At 48.7% G+C, this 25,258-nt stretch overlaps 1 protein-coding gene across 11 annotated transcripts in view; it reads right to left on the minus strand.

Moving 5' to 3' along the window:
• Nucleotides 1-808: 808 nt before the first annotated feature.
• Nucleotides 809-25,258, minus strand: part of ankfn1 (ankyrin repeat and fibronectin type III domain containing 1) — a 46,773-nt gene continuing 22,323 nt past the window's right edge. For 2 of the 11 annotated variants that reach the window (XM_061756497.1, XM_061756493.1), the window contains 18 exons: nucleotides 23,918-24,046; nucleotides 21,261-21,456; nucleotides 18,024-18,234; nucleotides 17,105-17,299; nucleotides 16,022-16,224; nucleotides 15,733-15,830; nucleotides 15,233-15,323; nucleotides 13,799-13,906; nucleotides 11,530-11,629; nucleotides 10,733-10,865; nucleotides 10,300-10,632; nucleotides 9,796-9,962; nucleotides 8,534-8,690; nucleotides 7,346-7,514; nucleotides 6,341-6,507; nucleotides 5,284-5,509; nucleotides 4,699-4,891; nucleotides 809-3,824 (listed from right to left, as the gene is read on the minus strand). In XM_061756497.1, the coding sequence (XP_061612481.1) occupies nucleotides 3,092-3,824; nucleotides 4,699-4,891; nucleotides 5,284-5,509; nucleotides 6,341-6,507; nucleotides 7,346-7,514; nucleotides 8,534-8,690; nucleotides 9,796-9,962; nucleotides 10,300-10,632; nucleotides 10,733-10,865; nucleotides 11,530-11,629; nucleotides 13,799-13,906; nucleotides 15,233-15,323; nucleotides 15,733-15,830; nucleotides 16,022-16,224; nucleotides 17,105-17,299; nucleotides 18,024-18,234; nucleotides 21,261-21,456; nucleotides 23,918-24,046 (3,609 nt within the window). In that variant the 3' untranslated portion in view covers nucleotides 809-3,091. The remainder of the gene's footprint in view (nucleotides 3,825-4,698; nucleotides 4,892-5,283; nucleotides 5,510-6,340; nucleotides 6,508-7,345; nucleotides 7,515-8,533; nucleotides 8,691-9,795; nucleotides 9,963-10,299; nucleotides 10,633-10,732; nucleotides 10,866-11,529; nucleotides 11,630-13,798; nucleotides 13,907-15,232; nucleotides 15,324-15,732; nucleotides 15,831-16,021; nucleotides 16,225-17,104; nucleotides 17,300-18,023; nucleotides 18,235-21,260; nucleotides 21,457-23,917; nucleotides 24,047-25,258) is intronic. The other 9 variants (XM_061756495.1, XM_061756494.1, XM_061756496.1 and 6 more) reach the window with 9 other exon arrangements.

Raw genomic sequence — 25,258 nt, forward strand, 5'->3', positions numbered from 1 at the left:
AGAAAATTCACACATTTATTTTGCCGACATGGCAGGTAAAAATGTAAGTCATGCCACCGTTTAACCGACGTGATCTTCTACGAAATTGCACAATGGTATCATCACGCAATGACCTTGCCGGACTTCATAGCACCGCTATCATATATCATCAATAATGGATTAAAAAAAGGCACTCGTAATGTGACACAAACGTACAAATATTAAATACACCAGAAAGGCGCATTATTAAACATATTCACGTGTGCAAATCGCACAAATAGGTTTTGCTAGGCTAACTTGGCTTGTTATGACCAACCAATCAGAGGGTGGAAAAATGCACTACTGATTGCGAAGGGCCCTGGGGCAGATTAGATTGGCATAGCAACACATCGAGGCTGAAATCTGATTGGATAGAAAAATACAAATCAAACATCCACGTACTGGAAGCGGTGCGACACAAAAGAACAGAATAGACCGTGAAGAATAAATGAATACAATTTCAAGAAACACATATTCAAATGTCGGTTGTGAATTAAATTGTAAAAGTTCATCGTGTTTAGGTCAGATGAGAACTGACAATTAGAAGCTTCGAGAAGCGGCCGCTCGCACGACGACGCCGGAGAGTTTCCGAGCCCAAAAGGTCAACGCGGCGCTCGGAACGTTTTGGAATAAAGCAACAATAGAAGACAACGCGGCGTCTCAATCCCAAATTCAGCGAGCGCCCGGCACATTTCGAGCGCGTTTGCGTGGATTTGTTGACTCGGAATGATCACAAGTTCCATCAGCTTTTATTCCAGAATGCGCGCGCACACACACATGAAAAAGTGGGGGGGGCGCACGCATACGCATCGTGAACAATCTGCGCGCCTCGGAAACATAAATAACACAAAAAAACAAACGTGCAAACGAACCGAAGCGTCAGCGGGAACAAACAGGAAGTGAGGAGCAGGCCCGAGTTAAAAAAAAAACACACAACGCAAACGACACCCGCACGCCAGTTGAAGCGACCACAAAAGAGCACAAGGGCATAGAAACGGTGGCATCATTCCGTGCCTTCATGGCGCCTTCCAGGGCTTGGCACAGAGTGGTGACCTGGCTTGCAAAATTGCCAAAGCTGCAAACTTTCCACAGGAGCCAAAATCACTTATCTGCCATTTTGTCCATTGAAATTTGATGGAGCAAAAGTACGAGCGGCATCGGGAATCGGTGAGTGAAAACTCGTACTGATATCGATCTCAATAAAGTCTTATCAAACATTCATAGCAGAGATATAGCGTTAAACTGTTGTCACCATTTCTGCTTTTCCAGATTTTTGGGGGGGCGTGGCTAAAATGGGGCGGAGTGACGCACTTCCTCTCGGGCTAGAATGGCCCCTCCCCCGCTACAAAAGAACTTGAACGTGTTTGTCCGCATCGGTGGTTATCCAGTGCAATTGCGTCGTGCAGTCGGTTGGCTCGATATCTTCCTTCGGATAGGCCGCTGGCGCGGCCGCTTTAGAGCGCCTCGTTGTCGCGAAATGGAAAAGCTGGACAATGACCCGGCGGGAGTCCAAACACCTGAGGCTTGAAGCGGATGTACATTGGCGACTCAAAACGTGTAGCGCGTGCAGGCGTAAGAAAGATACTAGACAAAGTAGCATCCATTTTTCCGGGCGGTACAAGGGGGCTTTGATTGAAAGTTGAGCGGGGGGCGTGGCTTCAGCGCATTGAAATTTGTGTGAAAACAGATCACCGGACACTGCGGACTTCAAGTCTGCATGCAGTCACGTCAAGTCGACCCGCCACGAGCCGGCCATCCAGATTCACACCACTGAGCACAACATTTTTCTTTTTGTTTTTTTCGGGTGGACAATGTGCAAAGTTCCCGTTCCCGCTTGCATTGATTAACATCTGTGTAACAGTCGACGCCGGGAGGAGGTCCGAGGATGGGCTGAGTTGAACCAGCAACTTTCGGTTTCTACGATGCACGCGAGAGGTCAGCGAGACGCTCGCCACACGAGCGCTTCCTCCTCGAGAGGCTGCTGAGCTTCGGACTTTGGGAGGTCGGGAACCGCCCAACACGCGGGAAGTCGAGGACAAGAAGGTCCCCGCTTCCGGCTCAGACCATTCAGAACACCCGATGCTTCGCGTGTGTTTCTATCGTCTCTGCAGGCTCAACAACTGAAATTCAAATGGTTTTGAAGTTCGGGGGATTTGTAACTGGCCGACCGACTGGAATGTCCCGAAAGCGGCACGAGTCAAGGAGCAGGGCGGCCGAGCGGCGAGTAGACCGAGGTCCCCGGTCCCGTGTCGGTTCACTCGTAACACTTGATGCTTCCTGTGTGTGAGTTTGTATCTACTCCACTGAAGTTTTTTTTCAGATTTGAACTTTGGGTAGATGTGAAACTGGTCAACAGTCTTAAGTCGTGACCCCGTCAGGAGTCAAGCAGGACAAGAAGGATCACATTTCAAACCTGTTCTTGGGGCCTTTTCTATATGCAGTTTTGATCTTCTCCACATTCCCCGCATGGAAAAAATGTACGCTTGCTTTCCAATCAGTTCATTTCCCAAGGTACCGATACGAGATCTGGTCGGGGTCCTACAGATGGCTACAAAAAGTGGCTACAGGACAAGGCCGTCTTCCCTTCAGAGCGGTCCGACTTCGGAAGCTCATCAACAGGAAGTGCCAAATTGGAAAAGCGGTGGTCGCCTCAGATTCTGTCCGTCCATGCGGGATGGGGGGCATCGTGGAGAGGTGTTCATGGTGGGGGGGGCGGGGCTACAATGGCCACGTGTACACGGACGGATACTTCAAAAAGCCAAATGTGTCCACACACAAACCATTTTCCTGTCCTTCAAAACATACCTCTCATCCATTTTTCGCCAGGTTGAAGACTTTCCAGTTCACCGAAACAACATAATGTACACGTTAGGAACCGTTTTAGGCTGAGCGACGCGGCAACTAGTGTACGAGTGGCTGACCGTTGGCCGCTAGTTTTGCTGTGATTAAAACCCGGGCGGCCGGAATGGCGTGGCAACGCCGCAGACGTAGCGGCCAATGGTGTAATCCTAGAAAACGACCTTTTCAAAAAAGAACAGCCACGGACATGCGGACGTGCGACGCTTTCGGGGGCCTAGAGCGTGCTGCTGAGAATCTCCGACACCTGCGCGTTGGTTTGGTCGTCCGAGTCGACGTCCTGTCCGGCCGCCCCTTCCGGGTCCTCGCCCCCGCCCTCCGACCCCGCCGCCGCCCCTTCCAGCTCCTCGCGGGCCTCCAGGAAGATCCGTCTCACGTGGGGCCCGTGCTCGCGCAGGCGCCCCTCGCGGCTCTCCAGGACGCAGTCGGTGCGGCTCACGTAGGTGGCGCCGTGCGAGGCCGGCGGCGGCGGCGGGTCCGGGTCGCGCTGCTCGGTGTAGACGCCCTCGGATAAAGACCCCGTGTGGCTTTCGCCGCTGTGGCCCCTTAGCCAGCGCTGGGGCCCGCTGAAATACTGGCCCCGGTGGCTCCTGGAGAGCAGCTTGCGCTTGGAGGGGGGGTTGGGGACGGGCCTCAGCTGGGGGGCGCCCCCCTCCTGCCGGGTCCTTGAGAGCGAGAGGCCCTCCAGAGTCTCGGTGGTGTGGCACAACGCCGGGCAGAGCGGCAAGGACAGCGGGAGGTCGCCGGAGAAGCGGGGGGGCAGCGGGGCGGACGGCGACAAGGACGGCGCCCGGGGGAGCGAGGGCGAGCGTGGCAGAGCGGAGGGCGAGGCGGCAGAGTCTTTGGAGACCGAGGACGAGTGGGGCGGGAAGGGCGCCGTGCCTTCTTTGGACTTGGGCTCCTTCGGGGCAGGCGACCGGGGGCGGTCCTGAACAGGGGGGGTGCTGTACCTGGACATCGGAAAATGACACGGTCAACATCGCCGCTGCTGAAAACTGCGGCGCCGTCCTTTCATCCGGCCCGCAAAACATTTCTGCAAAGCCCTCTGCAATATTTGGCTGCATTCATTCAAGTGTTTTTTTTAAAGCTCACTCAATAATTTCAATCATTTGTTAACTGATTCAGAACAAATACATACAATGAAATAATTGGTGAATCAATTAATCATGAGTATAATCAAAACAGTGATCATGACTTAACAAAAATATAAACAAACTACCGCTCTAAATTTAATCTAAGAGTCCTGCAATATTTTTCTTCTTTAATTTGGCCATTTTCTTTTTGCTATAATTGGTTAAATAAAATAAACTGCCCATACATTTTTTGATTGTATCAAACTAAAAATGGTTAAGAATTATGATTATATTAATTATAATGAATATGAATCATTTGAAAAAATATAAAATGAGCATGAATTATTGTTTTATCAAAATAAAATGATTGGTTAATTCAAATATATTTAGTCCATTGATTTTGGAAATTTGCCCCGATACACTTCTTTTAATTCAATAAAGGAAATGGTTCATCAATTATAATTACATTATAAAGAAGAAAAATGAAAAAATTTAAATGATTGTTTCACAAAAATCCACATTTATTTGCTGCATTAATTCAGCCTTTTCCTCTTAAAATGGCTTAATTAATATATTTTGTGATTTTATTCATTTGTATCATTAATTGGAAATGAAAATTAAAAGTTGAATATGATTGGTTAGTTCATTCTAACGAAATGATTTTTTTTTTCTTTTTGGTTTCGACGTCCTAAAGCAAAACCAGGCCGCGACACGTCGTCGTTTTCGGCGAATCCAAAGGGGCGCCACGGACCTGAGCTCGTGGATCTGGAGCACGTCGGGGGCGCTCCCCCCCAGCGAGTGCACGGCCTGCCGGGACAGGTCCCGGGGGGGCGAGTAGAGCAGGTCCAGTTCCCGGGGGCTCAGGGCGTCGCTGGAGTCGTAGTCGCTGTCCGTGGGCAGGAACACCTCCGAGCAGCCGTCCTCGTCCGAGCCCGGGAGCGAGTCTAAACACGGCGGCGGCGGCGAGTCAACATCCGCAAGATTGTCAGCCGCACCTATTCTTGCCCCGCTCGGGACAACAGTGAATATTTGACAGGCGTTCTTCTAAGTTGGGTGTCAGTGTGCTGGCCTTTTGGTGACTCGGACAGCTCAAAATGACCCCCCCCCCCCCCCCCCCCCCCCATCGAACCCACGGAAATTTGAACATCTCCCCTTGTGTGTCAAAGTGTGTCAATCTCGACTTAAGACTCTTTCTTCCACTCTCGCTTTTAGTTAACGCACACTTAGAATGACGGGCTGTTTTACTGCCGCTTCTCCTCCCTCCTCCCACATGATCAGAATGGCTCCTGCCACCATTTGAGCCAGGAAAAACCCCGATGATGATGATGATGCTCACCGCTGATGGCCTTCCTCCTGCACAGTTCCGGCGAGGGCGACGGCGAAGGCGAGGGCGAGGGCGAGGGCAGGTAGTCCATGGCGGACGAGGTGGAGTCGGTCTTCTGCTGGCCGTCGTCGCTTTCCACCAGGCAGGTGACGGGTACGCCGCCGCGCGGGTGCTTGTAGCGGGCGTACTGCAGCGCGTCCGTCAGCCAGCGGAGGTCTCGCCGCGTCTCGTCCAGCTGCTGCATATATATATATATATATATATATATATATAAAGATGGCGGCAAAATTGATTTCACTGAGTCAACTTGTGTCTAATTTGATGATTTTATGAGCGTATTTTCCTCCCTCAACGTGTGACGAGTCGAGACAAAGCGTCCAATGAGACCACATCGTGTCCTTTTCACACTCACTCACTTTTGCGCACGGCTGAGAACCGCATTAACTGTTTCTGCGCAAATTTGCCTGTGAAATTCCGGCTTGTAAACCGCGGTGATGACTAATAGTTACCAGGAGATGGCGGCGTCGGATCGCTTTGCATTTGAGATCAGCACAACTTTTAGACTTGCGGAAGAAGAAGAAGAATCTCGGCTCGTCACGTCAATTATGAGGGCAAGAAATGCCGACACGATGGAAGTTGGACAAGTCGAGGCACCTCACACTCGTACATGTACGGTAAATACAGAGTATGCGTTGTGGTAGCTTGTAGGAAAAAAAAGGGTTCCGCGATGGAGACGCCGTTCACGACGAGTCAGAAGCGAGAAACAAACTTTTCTTTTCTGGTGGGAGAAGAGAGTCTCCTCTTTCTTTTGGCGGGTTGGGCACTTTTATTATCAGAGAACACAATATTGTGAAGGTCTGGAAAGATGAGTCTTAAACGCTCTTAAATGTCTGCTTCGAAAACGGCCGGCAGCAAATTAGTCGGAAAAGGCTTTGGAAACGATGCTTGCGATATCTTAACGTGAAGACCGTTTGCAACTTCGGTACGCAAAAACCCGACGTAGACGTACATATTGCGTTTGCTCCTCGTTTTGGCTTCTCTGAGGTTTGTTTTGGAGGCGGGCGGTTACCTGGACGTAGTCGAGTATGAGCTGATGTCTCGTTTTGGCGCCGGCCACCTCGCCGTCCGTGATGGCCTCCCGCAGCGCCTGCTGGGTGATGAGGCCGTCCAGGTCCAGCACGGACGACAGGCGGCAGTACAAACTGATGAACTTCTCCTTGTAGGTGCAGAAGTGCACTGAGGAGACAAATCGGCACCATGGAGGTAAGATGAAAGAGATGGGTCATCATTGTTGCGCATTTCCAAGCGAGCGTTTTCGACAGTATACAGCGGATCGCCGAAAATGTGAAAATAACTGACGCGGATAATTGACGCCCGTTAGAATTGCATCGGAACAGTAACTTTAAGTAACTTCCCGGAAAAAAAAATGAGTAAGCCGGCATAAACCGCCAGCAAGTCGAAAGTTACACTTGCGCGCCTTCAGTGTAGTACCACGTTTTGCCACAACATGCTGGGCAGCACTGTGCTCTACTTTTGGAAATTGTTTTTTTGTTTGTTTTTTTTGTGGGGGGGGAGGGAACCAACCCCAAAAACGTTTATTGCTGGTATACAGTATCTGTGTGGATTCAAAAAAAAAAGTACTTTTAAAATTTTTTTTTTTTTTATCCAATTCAAATAGCTGTCAATTATATATCGCAAATCGCAGGGGTCCACTGTCGTCCACGGTTTAAAAACCGCATTGTTGTGATTAGGGAGTATTCGATGAATCACTTTAGCCCTAGCGTCAGCTATATAAAAATCCTGTTGTCGTGGTTAGGATGTATTCGAACGATCGTTTCAGCGCTAGCGTCAACTATATCGTCCACTTTCGAAATATAGCGAGCCTATATAGCGATGAGGGAGTATTGGATGAATCGTTCGAGCGCTCGAGTCAAATCTTTAGTCCACTGTATACAAATCTCATCGTAGCCATTCGGGAGTCGGGAATGACTCGCCCGCTCCTGAATCACTACGAAGAGATTTTTTTGGAACTAACCCGATCGGCTATAAGAAAATCCCGATGCGCTGTAGTTACCGAGCTCAAACATCTGCAGCGGCAGGTGCAGGAAGCCCGAGAGCGGCGCGTAGGGGTTGGACTGGCCGGGGGCCGAGCAGACGTCGTCGGCGGCCGGCAGCAGCAGCAGGAAGCAGACGCCGTGACCCAGCTCCACCACTTCCTGGCTGTACAGGCGGAAGTGGCGGGCCTGCAAACGGGAAAGGCGCCGTCATTGGCTCGTGAAGGTCGGGCTGCCCCAATTTGGGGGCGGGGCTCACATTTCAATTTCAACATTTACAATTCATGAGCAAATATTAGTAACATTTACATGTTTTCAGAGTGAAAAGATTTCGCATTGAAATCCTGATCATCATTTATCCATAATCATTTTTGAATGATTCAATGGAATCCATTTTTGAAAGTACATGTCAAATCGTTTTTTATTAAGATGTAATTTTTTCTATTTGCAAAAATAAATTACCCAATTATTTAATAGCAACGTATATGGAAATGGACATCAAAAATGATGCTCATTTTGAAAAGTGCTTATTTTGGGGAATTATTATTATTTTACATTTTTAAATGTTTATCAATGAGCATTTTTCATGGTCTTATTTACAACTAATCAATTAACTAATGATTTGAAAGAATACATTTTGAAGTGTCTATGTAAAATGATTACATTTTAAGTCATTCTCATTTTTTAGGTCATTGAATTATTTAACGGCGGCACGACTGGTTCGCGCGTCTGGCTCGCAGTTGTGAGGTTCCGGGTTCAAATCCCGCACGTTCTCCCCGTCCGTGCCGGCGTGGCTTTTGTGCGGGCGGGGCGCTCCGGTTTGCTCCCACATCCCCAAAACGTGCGCGGCAGGTCGATTGAAGACTCGAAATTGCTCGTACGTGTGAATAATTGTTTGTTTCTCTGTGCCCTGCGATTGGCCGGCGACCAGTTCGGGGTGTACCCGCCTCCCGCCCGGACATAGCTGGGATGGGCTCCGGCAGCCGGCGACCCGCGTGAGGAGAAACGGACGGATGGCTGATTTAACCAATTATTTCATGAAAGAGTTGTTAAATGTTTATTCAGGAACATTATTTACAACAAATGAACTAACCAATCATTGAACCCAAAACATTATTTGTCCAAATATTTTGTGTGCGTTTCGGAGCATTTCCCCCTCGTTGGCCACAAACCCGCGAAGAATGAAAATGAAGGACTTGCTGACGCACCTGGTGCAGAGGTAGGTGGAGGTTCTTGAGCAGCGACTTGATGGCCATCTGGAGCTCGTAGAAGAGGAGCGGCGCGTGGCCGGCGCGGCTCTCGGGCCGAGCCTCCTCGCCCTCCTCGCCGTCGGTCGACAGCGTGCGGAACCAATCCCACTCCTCCCTGAAGGCAAAGCGGCCTTTTACACGAGTTCGTGCGCAAGCAAAATACGATTTGTCCGTGGCAGCGCCGCGTCCTAGTGGTGAGTCCACCTGCCTCGCGGTTCGAAGGTTCCGGGTTCGAATCTCGGCCATCGTCTGTCTCGACGTGCCCTGCCTGATGTTTTCTCGGACATTCCTTCTTTCCTTCTTCCCTTGTCTCCTTTTGTCTTTTCCTTTTCTTCCTTCCTTCATTCCATCTTTCTTTCCTTTCTCCCTTCCTCCCTTCTTTTGATTGTTTCTTATTTTCTTTCCGGATTTCCTCCGTCACTTTTCCTAATTCTTTTGTTCCTTCACTCCTCCATTATTTCTATTTCATTTCTTCCTTCTGTCCCTTCCTTTTGACCAATGCCTCCTTCATTTCTTTCTTTCCTGATTTCTTTTCTCCGTGCTCCCTTCTTTTGTTGGGTTATTCATCCCTCATGAATCTTCTGACTTCTTCCCTGATTTCCTGCGCATCGCCGACGTCAAAGTTTTCCAAATCAAATGATCTGTAAGCCTTTTATTTTTAAGGATAATATGTCAAATCCGTTTGAAATGATAAAGCATTTTGGCATCAGCGTTTGGTGATGCCAAAATTTATTGTTGCACTATGCTGCACGATCAAGTATAAACATGTAATTTTTGTTGTATTTAAAAAGCAGGAAAAGAAACCTTATTTCCTTCATGTGTGTTAAGAAACTTGGCCGAGTGCGTGTGACAAAACGTGACAAAACCTTCTTGATACGTTTTGCTCTCGAGGCGGCGAGCCGACAGACGGAGCGTTCCGGAACACCGCGTTCAAGGGAGTCGCGACGACGGCGAGGCGCAGAACGTTCAGATGAGTCATCGTCGGGGAAGTCGGCGTTATTAAGACGGCGGACGGGAAACGTTCGCGTGACTCAAAAGGAGCGACGGCGACAAACGCATCCAAGCATTTTCCATCGCTTGCCCTCGCGAGATCGGCGGATGAGCTGGAAATTCCTCAGTCAACACCAGGGAGAACTGTGAGGCAAACGCGCCAACCACTAGGGCGCCGCGCCGCGCCGGCCGACAAATCCTTTCCCCGGAAAGCAAAAGCCGTGAGCTACCTGGACACGTTGGCGTTTTCCCGCACGCGGGCGTGACACAGCATGTTGGGGGTCCGCTGAGAGACCAGAACGCGGATCTGGTCCACCGAGCTGCTGAGCTTCAGGTAGCCCAGGTAGAGACCCGGCGCCAGGCGCTGCGTGCTGCGCCGCTGGTACGCCACCACGTCCTGCACGGGAGCGCAAACGTGCACGCTAAACACACACGCTCCCTTTCCAAAGCAGGCAGCCTTATTTCTTGGACATAATCGAATCTAATCTGATCTCGCTTTCTATATTCTTTTTTGGACAACAAATAAATGGAGCAAATGTTGGATGAGATCAAAGAATTGTACAAAATGACAAAGACGAAATACATTTGAATTTTCGGAAAGCCATTTTCGGAACAAAACGGGGAACCGGATGCAAGAAATATTGCGCATGTAAATATCGGGCGCAGCCGCAGGCCATACTTTGCCCGCCCCGGACCCGGAGGTCAAATGTCTTTTTCGAGTTTGAGGCGGGCACCTGGAGGGTGATGACGAGGACGTCGAGGGCGTACGGCTCCTCGGGCGTGGACAAGGACTTGCGCTGACTCTGCAGTTTGGCCACCTGCATCCACTTGCCGCCGAAGAGCGAGCGCTGGCCCTCGGCGTCGCGCACGGTCACCAGCAGCACGTTGCCGTGGCGATCCTTGATGGGCTCGTAGTGGACGCGGCCCAGGTTGTGCGTGCCCAGCAGGCTCTGCAGCTGCCCGGCGGCGCTCAGCATCTTGTGGCGGGCCTGCAGCGTGGACGACGACGACGTGGACACCGACGTGCTCTGGCGCAGCCACCGGACGTCCTCCCACATGCACGACAGCTGCGCGAAAACGGAGTTTACTCCTCAACTCAATTCAACGCGGTTCCTTGGCAATACGACGTCGGCACGGTACTTTGTCCCCACAACACTACGGACGCACCTTAGTGAACCACAGGAAGTCCTGCATGAGGGAGCTGCCGTAGGAGTCGTCCACCTCCACGATGGGGATCTGGTCCTCGGCCGTCACCAGTAAACTGTCCTTGTGGTAGAACACGGCCGCTAAGTAGATCCCCCTGAAGCGAGGACCGGAAAATAAGCTTCGCCGTGGAACGAATTTTGGGAGTGGACGATAACTGCGATGAAAGTCGAGTCGCAGCCCGTTCGTCGGCGACGTCATTGATATTTTTTCCGGACCAGTACAGCGGTCCGCAAACCTTTTGTCACAATGTTCGAAAATACAACTTTTGTTATAAGACACAACTTTATGCGGAAGTCGATAAGAGTTTCACTCTCTATAGTGCCGCTGCCGCTGGTACCAAACGATCAGGATAGCCGAAGCCAGTGAGGCTAACCGCTATTCTCATCGACCACCGGCTCATGTTTTCGTACTCTGGGACCCGCCCACAGAGTGTCAAAGTCCGGGTGAGTCGAATGTCGTCCGTAAATTGGCCGACGAGAGGCCAAAAACACCTGATTAGCGTCTGCTGGACTCATCGCCTTCAACGTCTGCTCCAATGGTGGCAGTAAACAAGTGAAAGAGACTCAACAATCGGTATGACTCACTCAATACGAAACAGTGCTAAATCATTCAGTGACGATGTCGAAATGATTGCGATATGCACATCTTTAGGTACAACCAATGAGCCGTGTTCACAACATTTCGCCGACTTTATTAGTTACAGGAACATGTCGAATTATGAGAAACAGTTCTTGAGAGACGGCACATCCGAAACAAACCTTTTCAGTGTCTTCACAAACTTGTTGGAGGAGTGGAAAAGATGCTTGAGGCTCCGGGAGACCGACTGCTTCCTGCTGGGGTTCTGCAGCTTGGCCGCGTCTGCGCACAAAGACAAGCGACAAACACCCTTGTTGAATTGTTTAGAGCGAGGCCGGCACGGCGGAGTCGCTCTCCCACGATGGCCCGTCTGACAGGACGTGATCTTATCGGCTCGGCTGTCTATATCTTTTTTTTCTTTCCTCAATCGCCGTCGCCGCCCGCGGCCGCTCAGCGATGCCGATCTCCTAAGTCACAGAAGCCCTTTTGAGCCGAGCTAATTAAGCGTCACATAATTAACGTCCTGTAAACGGACGTCAGACGTCTGATGCTCACAAGCCAAGCGCGCAGAGATGGCTAACGCCGATAGGCAATGTGGTCGACCTTATCACTGAGCGGGTAAAAAGAAGGCTTTACAAATTCCTTTAGAAGAAAAAAAAAAAGTTACAAACACAACACGTTAACTTACGCTTCTTTGGAAGTCAGCGTGGACATAATCAAGTGTAGATGCTATACGAAGGACATGTGACACTTCAGTGGATCAATGACTGATCCCTGAGGAACATCACATTTGATGGTAGATGTTATATGGAGGACACATGAAACTTAAGTGCAGCTGTAGATGTTTATGAAGGACGATCGCAAATAGATGCGGAACAACCCGTTTAAAGTTTTACATTTTATGTTCAACATATGATTCATAACATACGAACATACGTTGCTTCGAGAGAATCCGCTAACTGTACTATATGGAACTGAATGGTCATCACCCCACTGGCTTTTTTTTCAAGGTACAAAAATAACTAGCACATTAGCTTGAGTTACTTTGAAACCCAGCGTAAACATAATCGAGCGGTGGAAAGTTTAGGATCTTGTGGTGGTACATGTCAAATGTAAGTGGGTCCCAGATTGATCCCTGAGGAACACCGCATTTGATTGTTGAACAGTTTATACTGTATGAAGGAGGATAACAAATACACGGGGAAAAAACAGTTTAAAGCTTTACATTTGATGTCACCTGAATGCTCACCACTGCAAAAATCCTGATTCCCCCCCCCCCCCCACTGTCTTATCACTGTTATTTATTTAATGCATACTTTCGTCTTCCCTTAAAAAAAGAGGTTTAACGTTCTTATAGTGTTTACTCTTGTCTCGTGAATTTTGCAAACACAAAACTTAGTTGTACCTGCACCATAAAATGACAATCACATATTTCTATTCTATTCTTCATATGGAAACAACATCTCTCAGCATTCACATGCACATTTGTCTGCGAAATCGCAGCAAAATACAAATAATTGAGAGTGCTTTGTCTATTCCCCTCACAGCGGTGTCTGTGAAAGTGGCGTGAAATTGCAGCTTTTCATCTTCCGGTTGACTTGTCGCTCATCTTTCAACATCGACACAGTGGTACCTTTTGATTTACGAGTGCATCAAATATAATATATATATTTTTTTTTTTACTTCCGAGTCATCGTGTGCATTTTTTGCTTTGTGTCGCTGGCCAAAATTTCCCCACCGCCGGCCGCTTTTGAGCGAGGGACGGAACCCGCTTGCGAGCCAACCGCCCAATCTGAGGCCCGCCAAATGCCACCAGAAAGAACAAAATGCAGCAGTCGTCAATGAAAGAAACGGCTTCGCGCCTCGGTCTCATTAATCAAGCGCAATGGTGTTCTTTTGCGTCTCACTCCAACGCAAACTCCTTTTCTTTCTTTATTCAGAGTGACTGCACAGTAGGCCCCCGTGCACTCTTGTCATATTATCCACTTGTCAAAGCCAGTTAGTCTCCGCCGGTGACGACTCATAAGAGAGCTTTTTCAGGCTCCATTTCTGGCTCACGTAGCGGCCTATGCCAGCATGCGTTTGCGCGCGGAGGTTGTTTAAGGACCTGTCGGAAAAGCTGCCGGCGCCTCGGGCGTTGCTCCAGGCTGCCTGCTCAAAATGGTTCACGCGATTGACCCACTCACTATGTATACGTATACATACAGTACATCAATCCCAAAAATGCTTATAGGTGGTTTATCTTATCCCTGCTTAATCAAGAATTTGGAGGTTTAAAAAAAAAAAAAACAAAAAAAAACTAATTTATTTGGGGTTTTTTTTTTTCAATGCAATTATAATGGGTGTCAATTATTCGCACATGCTCGGGCAGCACAGTCTCTTCATTGCCACAGCTCGTAACTGGGCGTAAGGCAGCACCGTCTGAAGAACAAAGGTGTCGGCGGCGCTCACCTCCGCAGCAGTAGAGCGAGTGCGTGGCTCGGACTTGCTGCAGCAGGCGCTCCATAACCTCGATGTGGCTGTGCCTCCTGGGCTTCCGCCCGTCGCTCTCTCGCCAGTCTGGTGTCAAACAACCCAAAAAAGACAAATTTGTTTGCCGACTGCACACGTGGCGGCAAGGTGGATGGGTGGCACACACACGCTCACACGAGCCAATCAGTAAATCCAAACACGCAAAAACACAGCAATTACTTGCGGTTTTGACAAATCCTGATCAGTGACAATTGCGCAAGACGGAGGTGCGCCAATACCACATCGATGCCGACCTTTTGACCTACCACACTACCTTACCTACACTGTTGGCTAATGGCATGTAACGAGATTACGTCATTGAATTACAAAATATATGTAACTGTAATCCATTACATTACTGGGAGAAAATGTGTCATGGAATTACAGTTGATTACAATTTTAGTTACAAACGCTCCGATGAGTTTTTCCTATCAGCTCCTCCTTATAAAGCTGATAACTTGCCATTGGCTCTCTCTGGCCATTTGCCCCTTTTTTTCTTTACTGAAGATATTGAAAAAAACAAATCAACACAGATAGGCTATAGACTAAATGCAAAAAAACAACACAAAAACAATAATAAACTGAAGGAATGTTCATGTTCAACAGGAGAAATGGACGTAGCCTTAATTCTGAGTACAGATTTGAATTCATTTGTCAGGGCAAATATAATAACCCACAAAATAACTCATAAGCGTTTCATTTAAGAACTTGCCATTTTCCATAGTTTTCTTGATAGCAACCAAAATACTATTTTTCTTAAGTATATCAAACCGGGAAAAGTATGATGGAATAAGCTATATTTTGTCATGTTCATTGTATTCTTCAGTGCACTGGGTATGCGTAGTTTATTGTATTTCGAGTGGAAAACATGCACGGCTTGATGAAGAGAATAATTCGCTAATTCACTTCAGTCGAGTGTGCGTGTGTGTGCGTGTGCGTGTTTTCTGAATATCCCTGAGGTGGGTGCGCTGGCGCTGCGGCTCACGGCGCTCTTTGCCTTTGCGTCTGTTCCACTTGGACATCAGTGGAGTGCAAAAAAACATACGCCCACACGCTAGGTCCCTCTCGCACACACCCGTGCAAAAACACACACACACACACACACACACACTCGCTGTGTATGTTAACACACAAATATATACGCACAAACAATCTGCAGAAGCACAAACACACAAATACATATATATATAAATATATATATATATGTGTGTGTGTGTGTGTGTGTGTGTGTAAACAATATGCATGAACACACAGACAACGTGGAGACACGAACACACACACAATGCAGAAACACATTATGCTGACACACACAAACGTATGCACGGAAAAGTGTGTCGGGTCTTTCGGGGGACGCCGGAGGCGGGAAGAACGTACTGGAAGGAGCAGCAGCCGGCGGCGAGGCGCAGGCGGGCGGACCCCAGCCCCTCACGTTGCAGGCCGACACTCGCACGTAGTACAGACGACCCTGCAGCGGGAACGCCACAGCTTCAGTGCGGACCCGATATGATAACGTGACACTTGCCTGGCGCGGGTGCATTACATCCCAAAATATTACACAACAAAGCACAGCGCGGGCAAAGACGTGTCGTCCAAGCCTACGGGTACGTTTCATACATTCGAGTCCAGAAGGTTCCGAGTCCTATAACCGGCGACCGAAGTGCGACTCCAGTCGAGTCACGTGACTCCAGTCCCGCAACCTCCGAGCGAAGAAGGCAACGCGGGGAGGTCGCCAGCACGGCGAGGACGGCGAGCGCGTTTAGGAAGTCGAGAAGAACCCGAGACGAATTCCATTCCGTGATTTGAACAATAAAGATGATTTGGATCGCGAAGCGCGAGGCGGCTTCGGCGGGCGAGGAGCGCGAGGACGTTCGTACCGTGCTGAGGCTGCCGATGGTGCATTTGAGGCTGTGCGGGTTCTCGTGCAGCGTCTCTCCGGCCAGCAGTGAGAAATCCTTCAAGCAGCTCCACTCCACTGCACACAGAAGCAAACGGTTCATTCATCCTTTGATCGCAAATCAATAGTTCGATGAGGACGTCGTTCACCTCGGCCTCCCGCTCCTCCGGCCAAACTGGATCATTAAATGCCGCTAACTGTCCATTTCCGTTTCTCTTTCAACACGCACGCACGCACACACACACACACGCGCACACGCACTGACTCACTGTGGTGTTGATGGCGAGTGGTGTGACGCGCGCCAGCGCTCGCGCCCGCGTACCTCTGTACTTGGTGACCACGGTGGAGTTGAGGCCTCGCGGTTCCTGAAAGGCGACGCTCAGCGAGGAGCTGCTGCTGACGCTCAGACGGACCCGCGCGGGGGCCTCCGGCGAACCTGGACAACGCCGACGCCGACGCCTTAACAGTCGGCCTTCCACCAAAGCACGACACATGTACACGTTTCTTTCTTTTTTACAGCTAAAATGGGGGGCATCCCCCCGCACGGCGGGGAAAAAAGGCACGCAAAGCAGCATTTTGTGTGCGCCTTATATTTATATTATGTTATAGCCATACTGTGGTCATAACGTCGTATTTTGTGGCCACGGGCACACGTTTCTTATTATAGCGCTGGAATAAATGAACAGTCAACTGCGGAATTATCGCTATCGCTCAATTTCTTCAATTTGATTATTTATAGTAGTAAAAGAGCGGCACGGCGGCCGACCGGTTAGAGCGTCCGCCTCGCAGTTCGGAGGACCGGGGTTCGATCCCCGGCCCCGCCGGTGTGGAGTTTGCATGTTCTCCCCTGCGTGGCTTTTCTCCCACTTCCCAAAATCATGCGTGCGAGGTTGATCGAAGAATTGAAGAACGTGAGCGCGGATGGTTGTTTGTTTGTATGTGCCCTGCGATTGGCTGGCAACCAGTTGAGGGTGTGCCCCGCCTCCCGCCCGAAGATAGCTGGGGTAGGCTAAAATTTGCATTTTGCGTGCACGTCACAACTACAAACATTTTCAATTGCTATTTCTATGTGTGAGTAAAAAGAAAGATTTTGTGTCATTTGATGACAAAATAACGACTGCAACATAACCTCCAAATTCGAAATACAAATATTGCCCTTATGGATGTGCAGAAAATGAAAAGTGGGTCCAAATGGCAAGAAAGTTCAAGTGGCCTCTGAATTTTGTGGTCACAATGGAGCATTTTGCGCGCATGTTTCTATCTGCATTGTGGCATTCCGCGTGACGTGCGTGCGGCGCTGCAGGATGTGCCGGCTTTGCGAATAAAGTGTCCAAAGAGCGCGGTCGTCTCACGTGCGTGCTGGAATGCGCTCTCCATGCGCTTGTAGAGCGTGCACCTCCACTCCCAGGCCCTCAGCTGCTTGTCCTTGTGGCACGCCTCCAGCGACAGGCCGTCCCGCTGCGCCCGCGCCGCCAGCTCGGCGGCGCGACGCTCCGCTTCGGCCACCAACGCCGCCAGGTGGGCCTCGCGACTCTCGCCGCTCGCGACTGCACGCCGACGGACAGACACACGGACAACGAACGAGTTAGCGACAAGCTCGGAACGAGATTCGCTTGTACGTCAAATCGATTTTCCCCATCAAATGAATCGAAATGCCCAACCCCGTTGAGTCTAGCGGAAATCTGCAATTAATTGCTTACATGAAGCTCCTCAACTCACTTCAACATAGTTCCTTGGCACAAAGATGCAGCGAAAAGGCGGCAAAGCACTACATGCGTTGACATCACAGAAGATCACATTTATTCAATCATTGGTGCATACCATTTTAAAAATGAGAACGATTATTTTTTTTAATGGTCAAAATAAACCATTTTACAAACACATTTGGCATGTTTTTGGTTTTATGCATTCAACTGTTCTTTTATTTTGAACACTCCAAATGACAAACTTTTGCACATACTTGGCAAATAAAGATGATTCTCGATTCTCCACAAACGACGATGACTTTACTTTTAAAAGAAAACAATTAAATACAACCATGTTTTTAAAATAATACTAATAAATGACAACTAACTGAATTCATTATTGAAATAAAACTATTAGACATGTTTGAATGTTGTCAAACATGAACTCAACTAAATTAAATGAATAAACCCATTGTGATTTTCATATATTATTGATTTCAAATGCTTAAAATTTGATAAGACGCAGTTTTTTGTTCATTTTCAAAAAGGAGCACGAAAGCCCCCCGCCCCGCCCGCGCGTACTCACAGTGCGGCCCCTCCCTCGCGCCAGCCTTGAGCAGCATCTCGGCGATGGGCGCGTCGTCGGTCATGACGGCGACGTCGAGCGGCGTCAGGCCCCGGCCGTCGGGCGCGTTCAGGTCCAGCTCCTCGGCCGAAAAGCGGCCCAGCAGGATCCGCACCGCGTCCGCGTCCTGCTGCTCCACCGCCTCCAGCAGGCACTCGCTGCCCTGCATCGTCTGGACCGCACACGGAATTTGAAAGTTGATATTTGACGCTTGATTTGCGACAAACTGTGACTCTCAGTCGTTTCACACTTTGAAAACAAGCGACGTGCTGACCCAAAACATTTGAAGAAAATGGGAGTCTAGCATGTGACATTACTTTGGGGAAATAGAAGAAGAAGAAGAAGAAGAAGAAGAGGAAGAAGAGGTCTCCGAATTCCAAACTCTTTCATCAAATCAAGTTCCACTAGTTGAATGCTAACATAGAAAGCCAAATACCATGGATGGGCTAACAGAAATTGGCCGCGATGTTACAGATGTGGCGGCGCACGACATCCTCTCTGCTCTGCGGGAACAACCACTGTCACTTACCGGCGCTGAGTTGGTGACCGCCGCCGCCGCTTTTCTTTTTTTCCGCTGTCAACCCCTTGACTGCCAGCCATTGTCGTTTGAAATCGTTTCGACCGCGCTTTCAAGACCCGCATGTATGTACTGCAGTCCTCCTCCAATCTCGGGGGTGTCGCTCCGGCTGCTATTGGCTAGCACGCCGCAGGGTGGAGTTTCCCTCTGCATCTTCTGGGCCATTTCCGGTCGCCGTTTTTACTTTCCTTTCAGTAACAAGGAACAAAGCGACAACAATGGCGACCACGGCGGAAAAGAATGGACCGAGATGGCCAGACGATACGTTTCGTGATCCTGCAAAATCGATCGAGAAGGCGGCGGCGTAGGTGCTATGCGGAATCGAGGGGCACGCGGAGTACGTCGTCACAGCGTGTGACTAAAACTCCCCACACGGTTCAACAGCGGCGGCTTTTTTTACACGACGTTGGCCATTCGCTCCGTGAGCTGCGACACGCACTTTCTACTTCCTGCCGCGACACACACTCTACTCTGTCGATCGCATGCATCGACATAGTGCGTTCGAGTGCGAGATGCCTCAACATGTGCGACTTTTCTCTCCCTCATAATCGACGTGACGAGCCGAGAGTCACCGCCGAATCTTTACCTTCGACTCAAAAGCTGTGCTGAACTCAAATCCAAAGCGATGCAATGGCGCCATCTAGAGGAATCCTAACTGTGGGACTGTCGATCACGTTAGGTGTGGTCTTGATCTCACGATGTCGAGAAGAGGACCGTTTAAATCCCAATTGTAATTCTAACATGGAAATGCATGCGACACGCCACCCCCCGTCCCCCTCGCCCCCCTCCTTGCCCCCCCGCTGGTGTGCAGACGTGTCATCAAGCTGGCGCAGAAGATGTCCGAGAGGCTGACCAAATGTTTCACGAGGCCACAGCAGACGTGACGATGACGGCGGCAGACAGAGGGAAGATGAAGACGATGAGCAGGAAGGGGATGAAGGTCGACACTTGCTGCGGTGACCAAATGCTCGCCGGTGCCTCAACACCATCAACAACATGCGCACACAGAAAAGAAGCTTCTGGACCAAATTCATTGAAATGATTAAGAGTCCTGCAATATTTGCTGTTTCTGTTCAAATTGCTTGGTCACTATTTATTCATTTGCTATCTTTTTTTTGTAAATTCATTTTGAATAACTGAATAGTTGAAAAAAACAGAAAAAAGAAAAAAAAGAATAGTAAAATAAACTTGGGTTTCATTTATTCTACAACTGGATCATTCATTAAAATTTATTACAAGTTAAAAATAAAAGGATGACTTAAATATTACAATTTATTTTTAGAATTGATTTATTGCAAATTATATAACAGTAAAATAAACAATTTTACATGATTTATAAATTGTTAAATACTCGGCTAACCCATTAGAATTAAATGAATTATAAATACAAAAAATGAGTGAATTATTATTTTGCATTACTATTTTAAATTGTTACACATTTATCTCATTGAATAACTCAATCAAATCATATCAAATGTCTTGATATAAACGTTTTCATACATAAAACAATGTTTTTTTTTAAATGAAGTATTTGACACATTTGACCTTTTAACCTTTTTCTTTTGAAATCTGTTTTCAAATGAATGAGTTGGCATTTCTGTCCATTTGATCAATCAAATGTGAACTTGACCCCTGATTGACATGAGCAAGAATCCTAATATTTGTTGTATTGATTTCCCCCCCAAAAAACGGTTATTTAAAATATAATAATTTCTTTTAATTCATGAAATACATTCTGAATTGATTTATTGCACCAAATCCTCATCAAATAAACGATTTTACTACGAATGTGCAAAATGTTTTCTTTGAATGAAGAAATAATTCTGCCGATGAAAAACAGCTGGAGGCGGCTGATTGGAGATTGAATCAAGGATGCGACCAATGGGGGAACACAGAGTTCAGGCAGAGGAGACGTCGAATTGGCGAAGCCCAAAGCAGATCTTTATTGATCCCGCCGAGTTACAAACTTACACAAATGGTTTTTCTGCAGAGAAAATTTGGAGGCGACCAGCTGTGTTTCATTTCCAAAAGCTCTGACACCATAAACATCATTCTCATCTGAAGAGTTGGAAGTCGCTCCTTGAAACATTGACGGATTTTATTTTCTGCTACTCATTTGGTTGACAATTTTGAAGATGTTGACATTTTTTGTAATCAAGCACGCCCGATCACATTCGCTCGGCCGATTTATTTATTTTCGCACTGACGTCCGTACGACTGCATTATGCTGCCCCCCGGTGGCCGAGGTCGCCACGCACGCAGGAGCGGCACGATTCATTGAATTGCGGCATTAACTCATGACGGGCAAACCGATGCATTCTTTCCATTTTATATCATTCTGTTTTTAAAAAGTGAAATATTGTAAATTGCGATTTTCTTATAAAAAAAACGTTGTTGTTGTTTTTTTGGCGGCCATTTAATTTGACTTTGCTTTCACTACTATGCAATTGCAAACTAATACTGACCGTCGTGTGCGACTAAAAAACTTTTGACATTCACACTGTGAACTCTTCTTTTCTGATTTCAGTAAATGTCTCATCTAGTGCGCACGTCATTTCGATTCCTTGCATGTCAAGTAGAAGAATTGACAATAAAGCTGCCTCATTCTTGTTATTGCTCACCGAGGCCTTGCGAAGGCGATCGGTCTTCCCGAAGAAGTAGGCGTCTTCGAAGGACGACGTGCTTCCTCGCAGCTTCTCCGACAGGTTGCGATAAAGGCGCTTGGCGGCGTTGGGGGAGGCCGGCCCTCCCGGGACCTTCTTGGCTTGAGACAACTGCAAGTTCTGCATCTGCTGGGTCATCACAGCCGGGAGGCGTCTGACGGGAGGAAGGTAAGGCGGATGAAGTGAATCATGGAATATTTACAATAAACCTAATGAAAATGATGACAAAATATATACGCGTAGAGGTGGAATAGAGTCTCGCCCCGCTTGTCAGTGAAATTCAAGCTTCGACGCAACTGTAATGACCGACAGACGCCAGTAGATGGCGCTGTCGCATGGCTTTCGATTTGAGTTCGCCGCAGCTTCGGCGTGGAAGGCCGACGGCTTCAAGTTGAAATGCTCTCGACGAGCGCTCGGCAGGACAACACACCCGCGGGGTCTCGTCGTTCGCGGGCGACAAATGAAAATCGTCAACGTTAGCGTCAACGCTTCAAAGTCTCTTCATTGAACGGCGAGCCCGCGTTTGAATTGGCAAAATGACGATCAATCATTGTTCTGCACAGCGGCCGACTGATTGCAATTGTTTTACAACTCAATAAGAACGGCAAATTAAAGCGGCGAGCAGCTGTGAACGGGAATATCGCAGCATTGGACGGCGCGGACAAAACGATCTCGGCGATTTCGCATCACCCTTCAGTTTAGGACACCCGCTTCTGATTGGCTCTCATCTGTGCGGTTTTGGCTCCAAACCGAACGGCCGACTTCCTGTTCAATTTCGGGCATAAATCCTCGGAAGCTTTTCCGTGCGTCCCGATATGAAAGACGTGGCGCCTCGGAGACGCTTCGAAACGATCGGCCAACTTTGACGCCGACGTGAGACGACGGGCTTGGACGAAACATCTTGGCTAAGTCGGAGTTCTTCAAAGGAATTGGCCCAAAATGCTGGCTTCAATCCAAAATGGCTGACTGCCTGTTCAATTGCGCGCAAGGGCTTTGAGACTTTTTCGTGCGTCCTGTTATGATGCCCGTCCAATTTCGTGTTGATCGGTGAAACGGGCGTCAGAGGGTGTATCCTTGGAATGATTATCCAACTTCGATGCCATGCTGTGCCCAACATTAGAGGGCATTTCTTGGGGGGCAACTGTTGTTGTTGTGTTATCTTCTTGGACACGAAGAGGAATCGATAAGTGGAATCGTCAGGCAAGCAAATAACAAAACAAAACAAAACATTCTTAGGGAATCGAATTACTGGGAAGTGCTTCTCAAAAATACGATGAGTTCGATTTTCCAGGTATGCCGATGGCTCCCAAAAAGAACAATTGAATTCAGTGCAATTCAAAAGGATCTTTGATGATTGTTCGTTGTTTGACATTCTTCAACATGTTCGAATGAGATTTTCATGTTGTTCCGATAAAAAAAAACAAAAAAACAACAACAACACGTAGGCGCACGGCTTCAGGGCGAGCCGCCGAGGTCGGACACCTCACTTATGCGCCAAAGTCTGGAGTAAATCCCGGATGTCGGTTTCCCACGTCCGGGTGAAGCGCCGCTGCTGGTAACCGTGGCAACAGCGGCGAAGCCGGCGGCCGGGCCGGGAACACTAAGCGCGTGTTTAACGAGCGACTAATGCGCTAAACGCTGACATTCACACGCCGCAGCCGGCGGCTCTCCTCAGACGGCCGCCGCGTCGGCTTCGCGGAGGACGTTCGCCGCGACGCGGACGAAAGGAGCCATGATTTCGCAATCGGCGGTCGGGCCGGAAACCTCGGTGACGTCTCAGAATCGTTCCTGGTCGTCTTTTCCTTTTCTTCGAGGTCCTTAAAAGACCCTGAAAAGTCAATTCGGACTTTTGTTTCTAAATACATTACACACACGTTTGAAGAGAATAGTTGGAAAAAAATGACGATGATGGCGAAGAACTATGTTTGAAAGTACAGATTATTTTAAGAATACATTTTTCTGATTCATCCGAGATTCGGTTAAAACATTTTTTTTTTAAATTCAATCACGACATTATTTCAAATTGACAGTTCAGAGACCGCGTAAACAAACATCGATTCGGTTGGGTTACTGGTTTGGGCCGCAAGTTTGTTTTCAAGATAAAAGCGGATGTTTGCAATTGGTCCCCTTCCAGCAGAAGCCAGTTTTTCCAGGTCTGTGCGGTTTGTCGTTTGAACGCAAAAACATCTGCACACCAAAACCGCTTGCAAAGGGCACGATTTGAAATCGCTGACAGTGTGAGATAGTTTTTGGAATAATATTTATATATTATAGCCGCCCACTCAACTCGGACGAACGGCGACACGGGTTTACGTGAGCGGGTCTCAGCTGCTGCAAAGCCATTTCAGGTTCTGTCGGGGGGTGGGGCATGGGGGGCCAGTGCCGCCCTAGCAGGTTACTTGCCCCCCCCCCCCCCCCAAGGATTTATATGTACCAATGAAGTTGTCAAAATAGCAAAGGTTGCATTCATTGTCGCCGATGTACAATCTGAGCTCACGTTCTCCATTAGCGGGCCAACAATCCAACGCTGGGTGAATTGGGCTTCGCTAACCCAATCAAAAGCGAACATTCGCGCGCAAGCACGGCGAGAGAAGAAAAGCACGCGCGGTGCTCACCTGTCCAGGCTTCGTGAGGAGCGGGGGATTCCCGTGCAAAACAGGGGCCGCGGGTCCCGGATCAGGGCGTCGCCGGCCGCCGTGCGCCCGTTCCACCTCTGCGCCAATCGGGCGAGCTTGCCGTCCGACCTGGCGACAAACGCGCGGCCACCGACACAAAAACAAAACGCTGTCGTTAGCACATCCCCACATTGGCTCTTCATCGCGCTCGGGACCAACCGGTGGCAGACGACTTTGGGGCGAGAGGCGGACTGTGCCCCGGACCGGTCGCCAGTCAATCTCAGGGCACGAGGCGACCATTCGAATCTTGTCGTTTGCCCGCCGAGATTTCTTCTCAGCCGGCAGTTTTTGTGCTCGAGCGCTTCATTTGCTTCGAGCATTTTTTTCCCCTTCGAAATCTTAATAAGGTTTTACAACTTGTTTTTGTGATTTGATTTCTTATTTTATACTCATAAAAATACTAGAATTCTATAGTTGCAGGTAATATAAATAATCCAGGGTTAAGATGTTAGTAGTTTTTTGAAGTCTACATACAGTCTGTGTTTAATTGTTCCAAAAAGAAGTCGTTCCATTCTTGGCTCAACAAAGTCAGAAATTCCCAACGAGTTGTTTTGTTTTTGTCAACTGTCCTTCAACGGCTCCAAAATATCAGCGCGGATACTCACGATAGGAAGACGATCTAAGGCAGCGCGTGGAGCAACTCGGCACGCCGCCGCCGCCGCCGCAGCGGAGGAGATGTCACGCTCGCCGCCCGACGCCTGCGCATGGCGCCGCCGCGTCCGAAGAGAGAGAGGACGGCAGCAAGCGACCGAAGCGGAGAAGAAGCGTGAAGAGAAGAAGCCGGGCTCGATGACAGCCTTTCATATCACGCGCACATAAGCGCTGGCTGGCTGGGTGTGCGTGCGTGCGTGCGTGAACCTGCGTGGAGGAGGAGCACAGGCAGCCGAGTTGAAGGAAAAAAAATAAATAAATAAACAGTGAGGATGACGAGGAAATCCATCTTCTGATGATGAAGACGACGAAGAGGCACACCGGAGGGCCGGAAAATAGAAAACATCTGACAGGAAAGAAAATCAGCCTGGGGACAGAAAATTAGGGACACCTCGTGGAACGTTCCCAGTAATCCTTCCCGATTTGTCTTCATTGGGTTTGTGTCGTGTAATTGTTCATCTGCGTTCCAGTTAGCGTTCTCGGCCATTCGCGATGAACGCGGCAGCGATGGCTCACGTGAGGTCAAATGGGCTCGCGACAAATCTCAACTGGGACGTTTGGTGGCTCACCAAATTGCTCGAGGGCACGAAGAAGAACATGACCGGAAAGCCACCGTCGCAGTTTCAGGGA

This window comes from Phyllopteryx taeniolatus, chromosome 19 (genome assembly GCF_024500385.1).
Source record: "Phyllopteryx taeniolatus isolate TA_2022b chromosome 19, UOR_Ptae_1.2, whole genome shotgun sequence".
Classification (NCBI taxonomy): domain Eukaryota; kingdom Metazoa; phylum Chordata; class Actinopteri; order Syngnathiformes; family Syngnathidae; genus Phyllopteryx; species Phyllopteryx taeniolatus.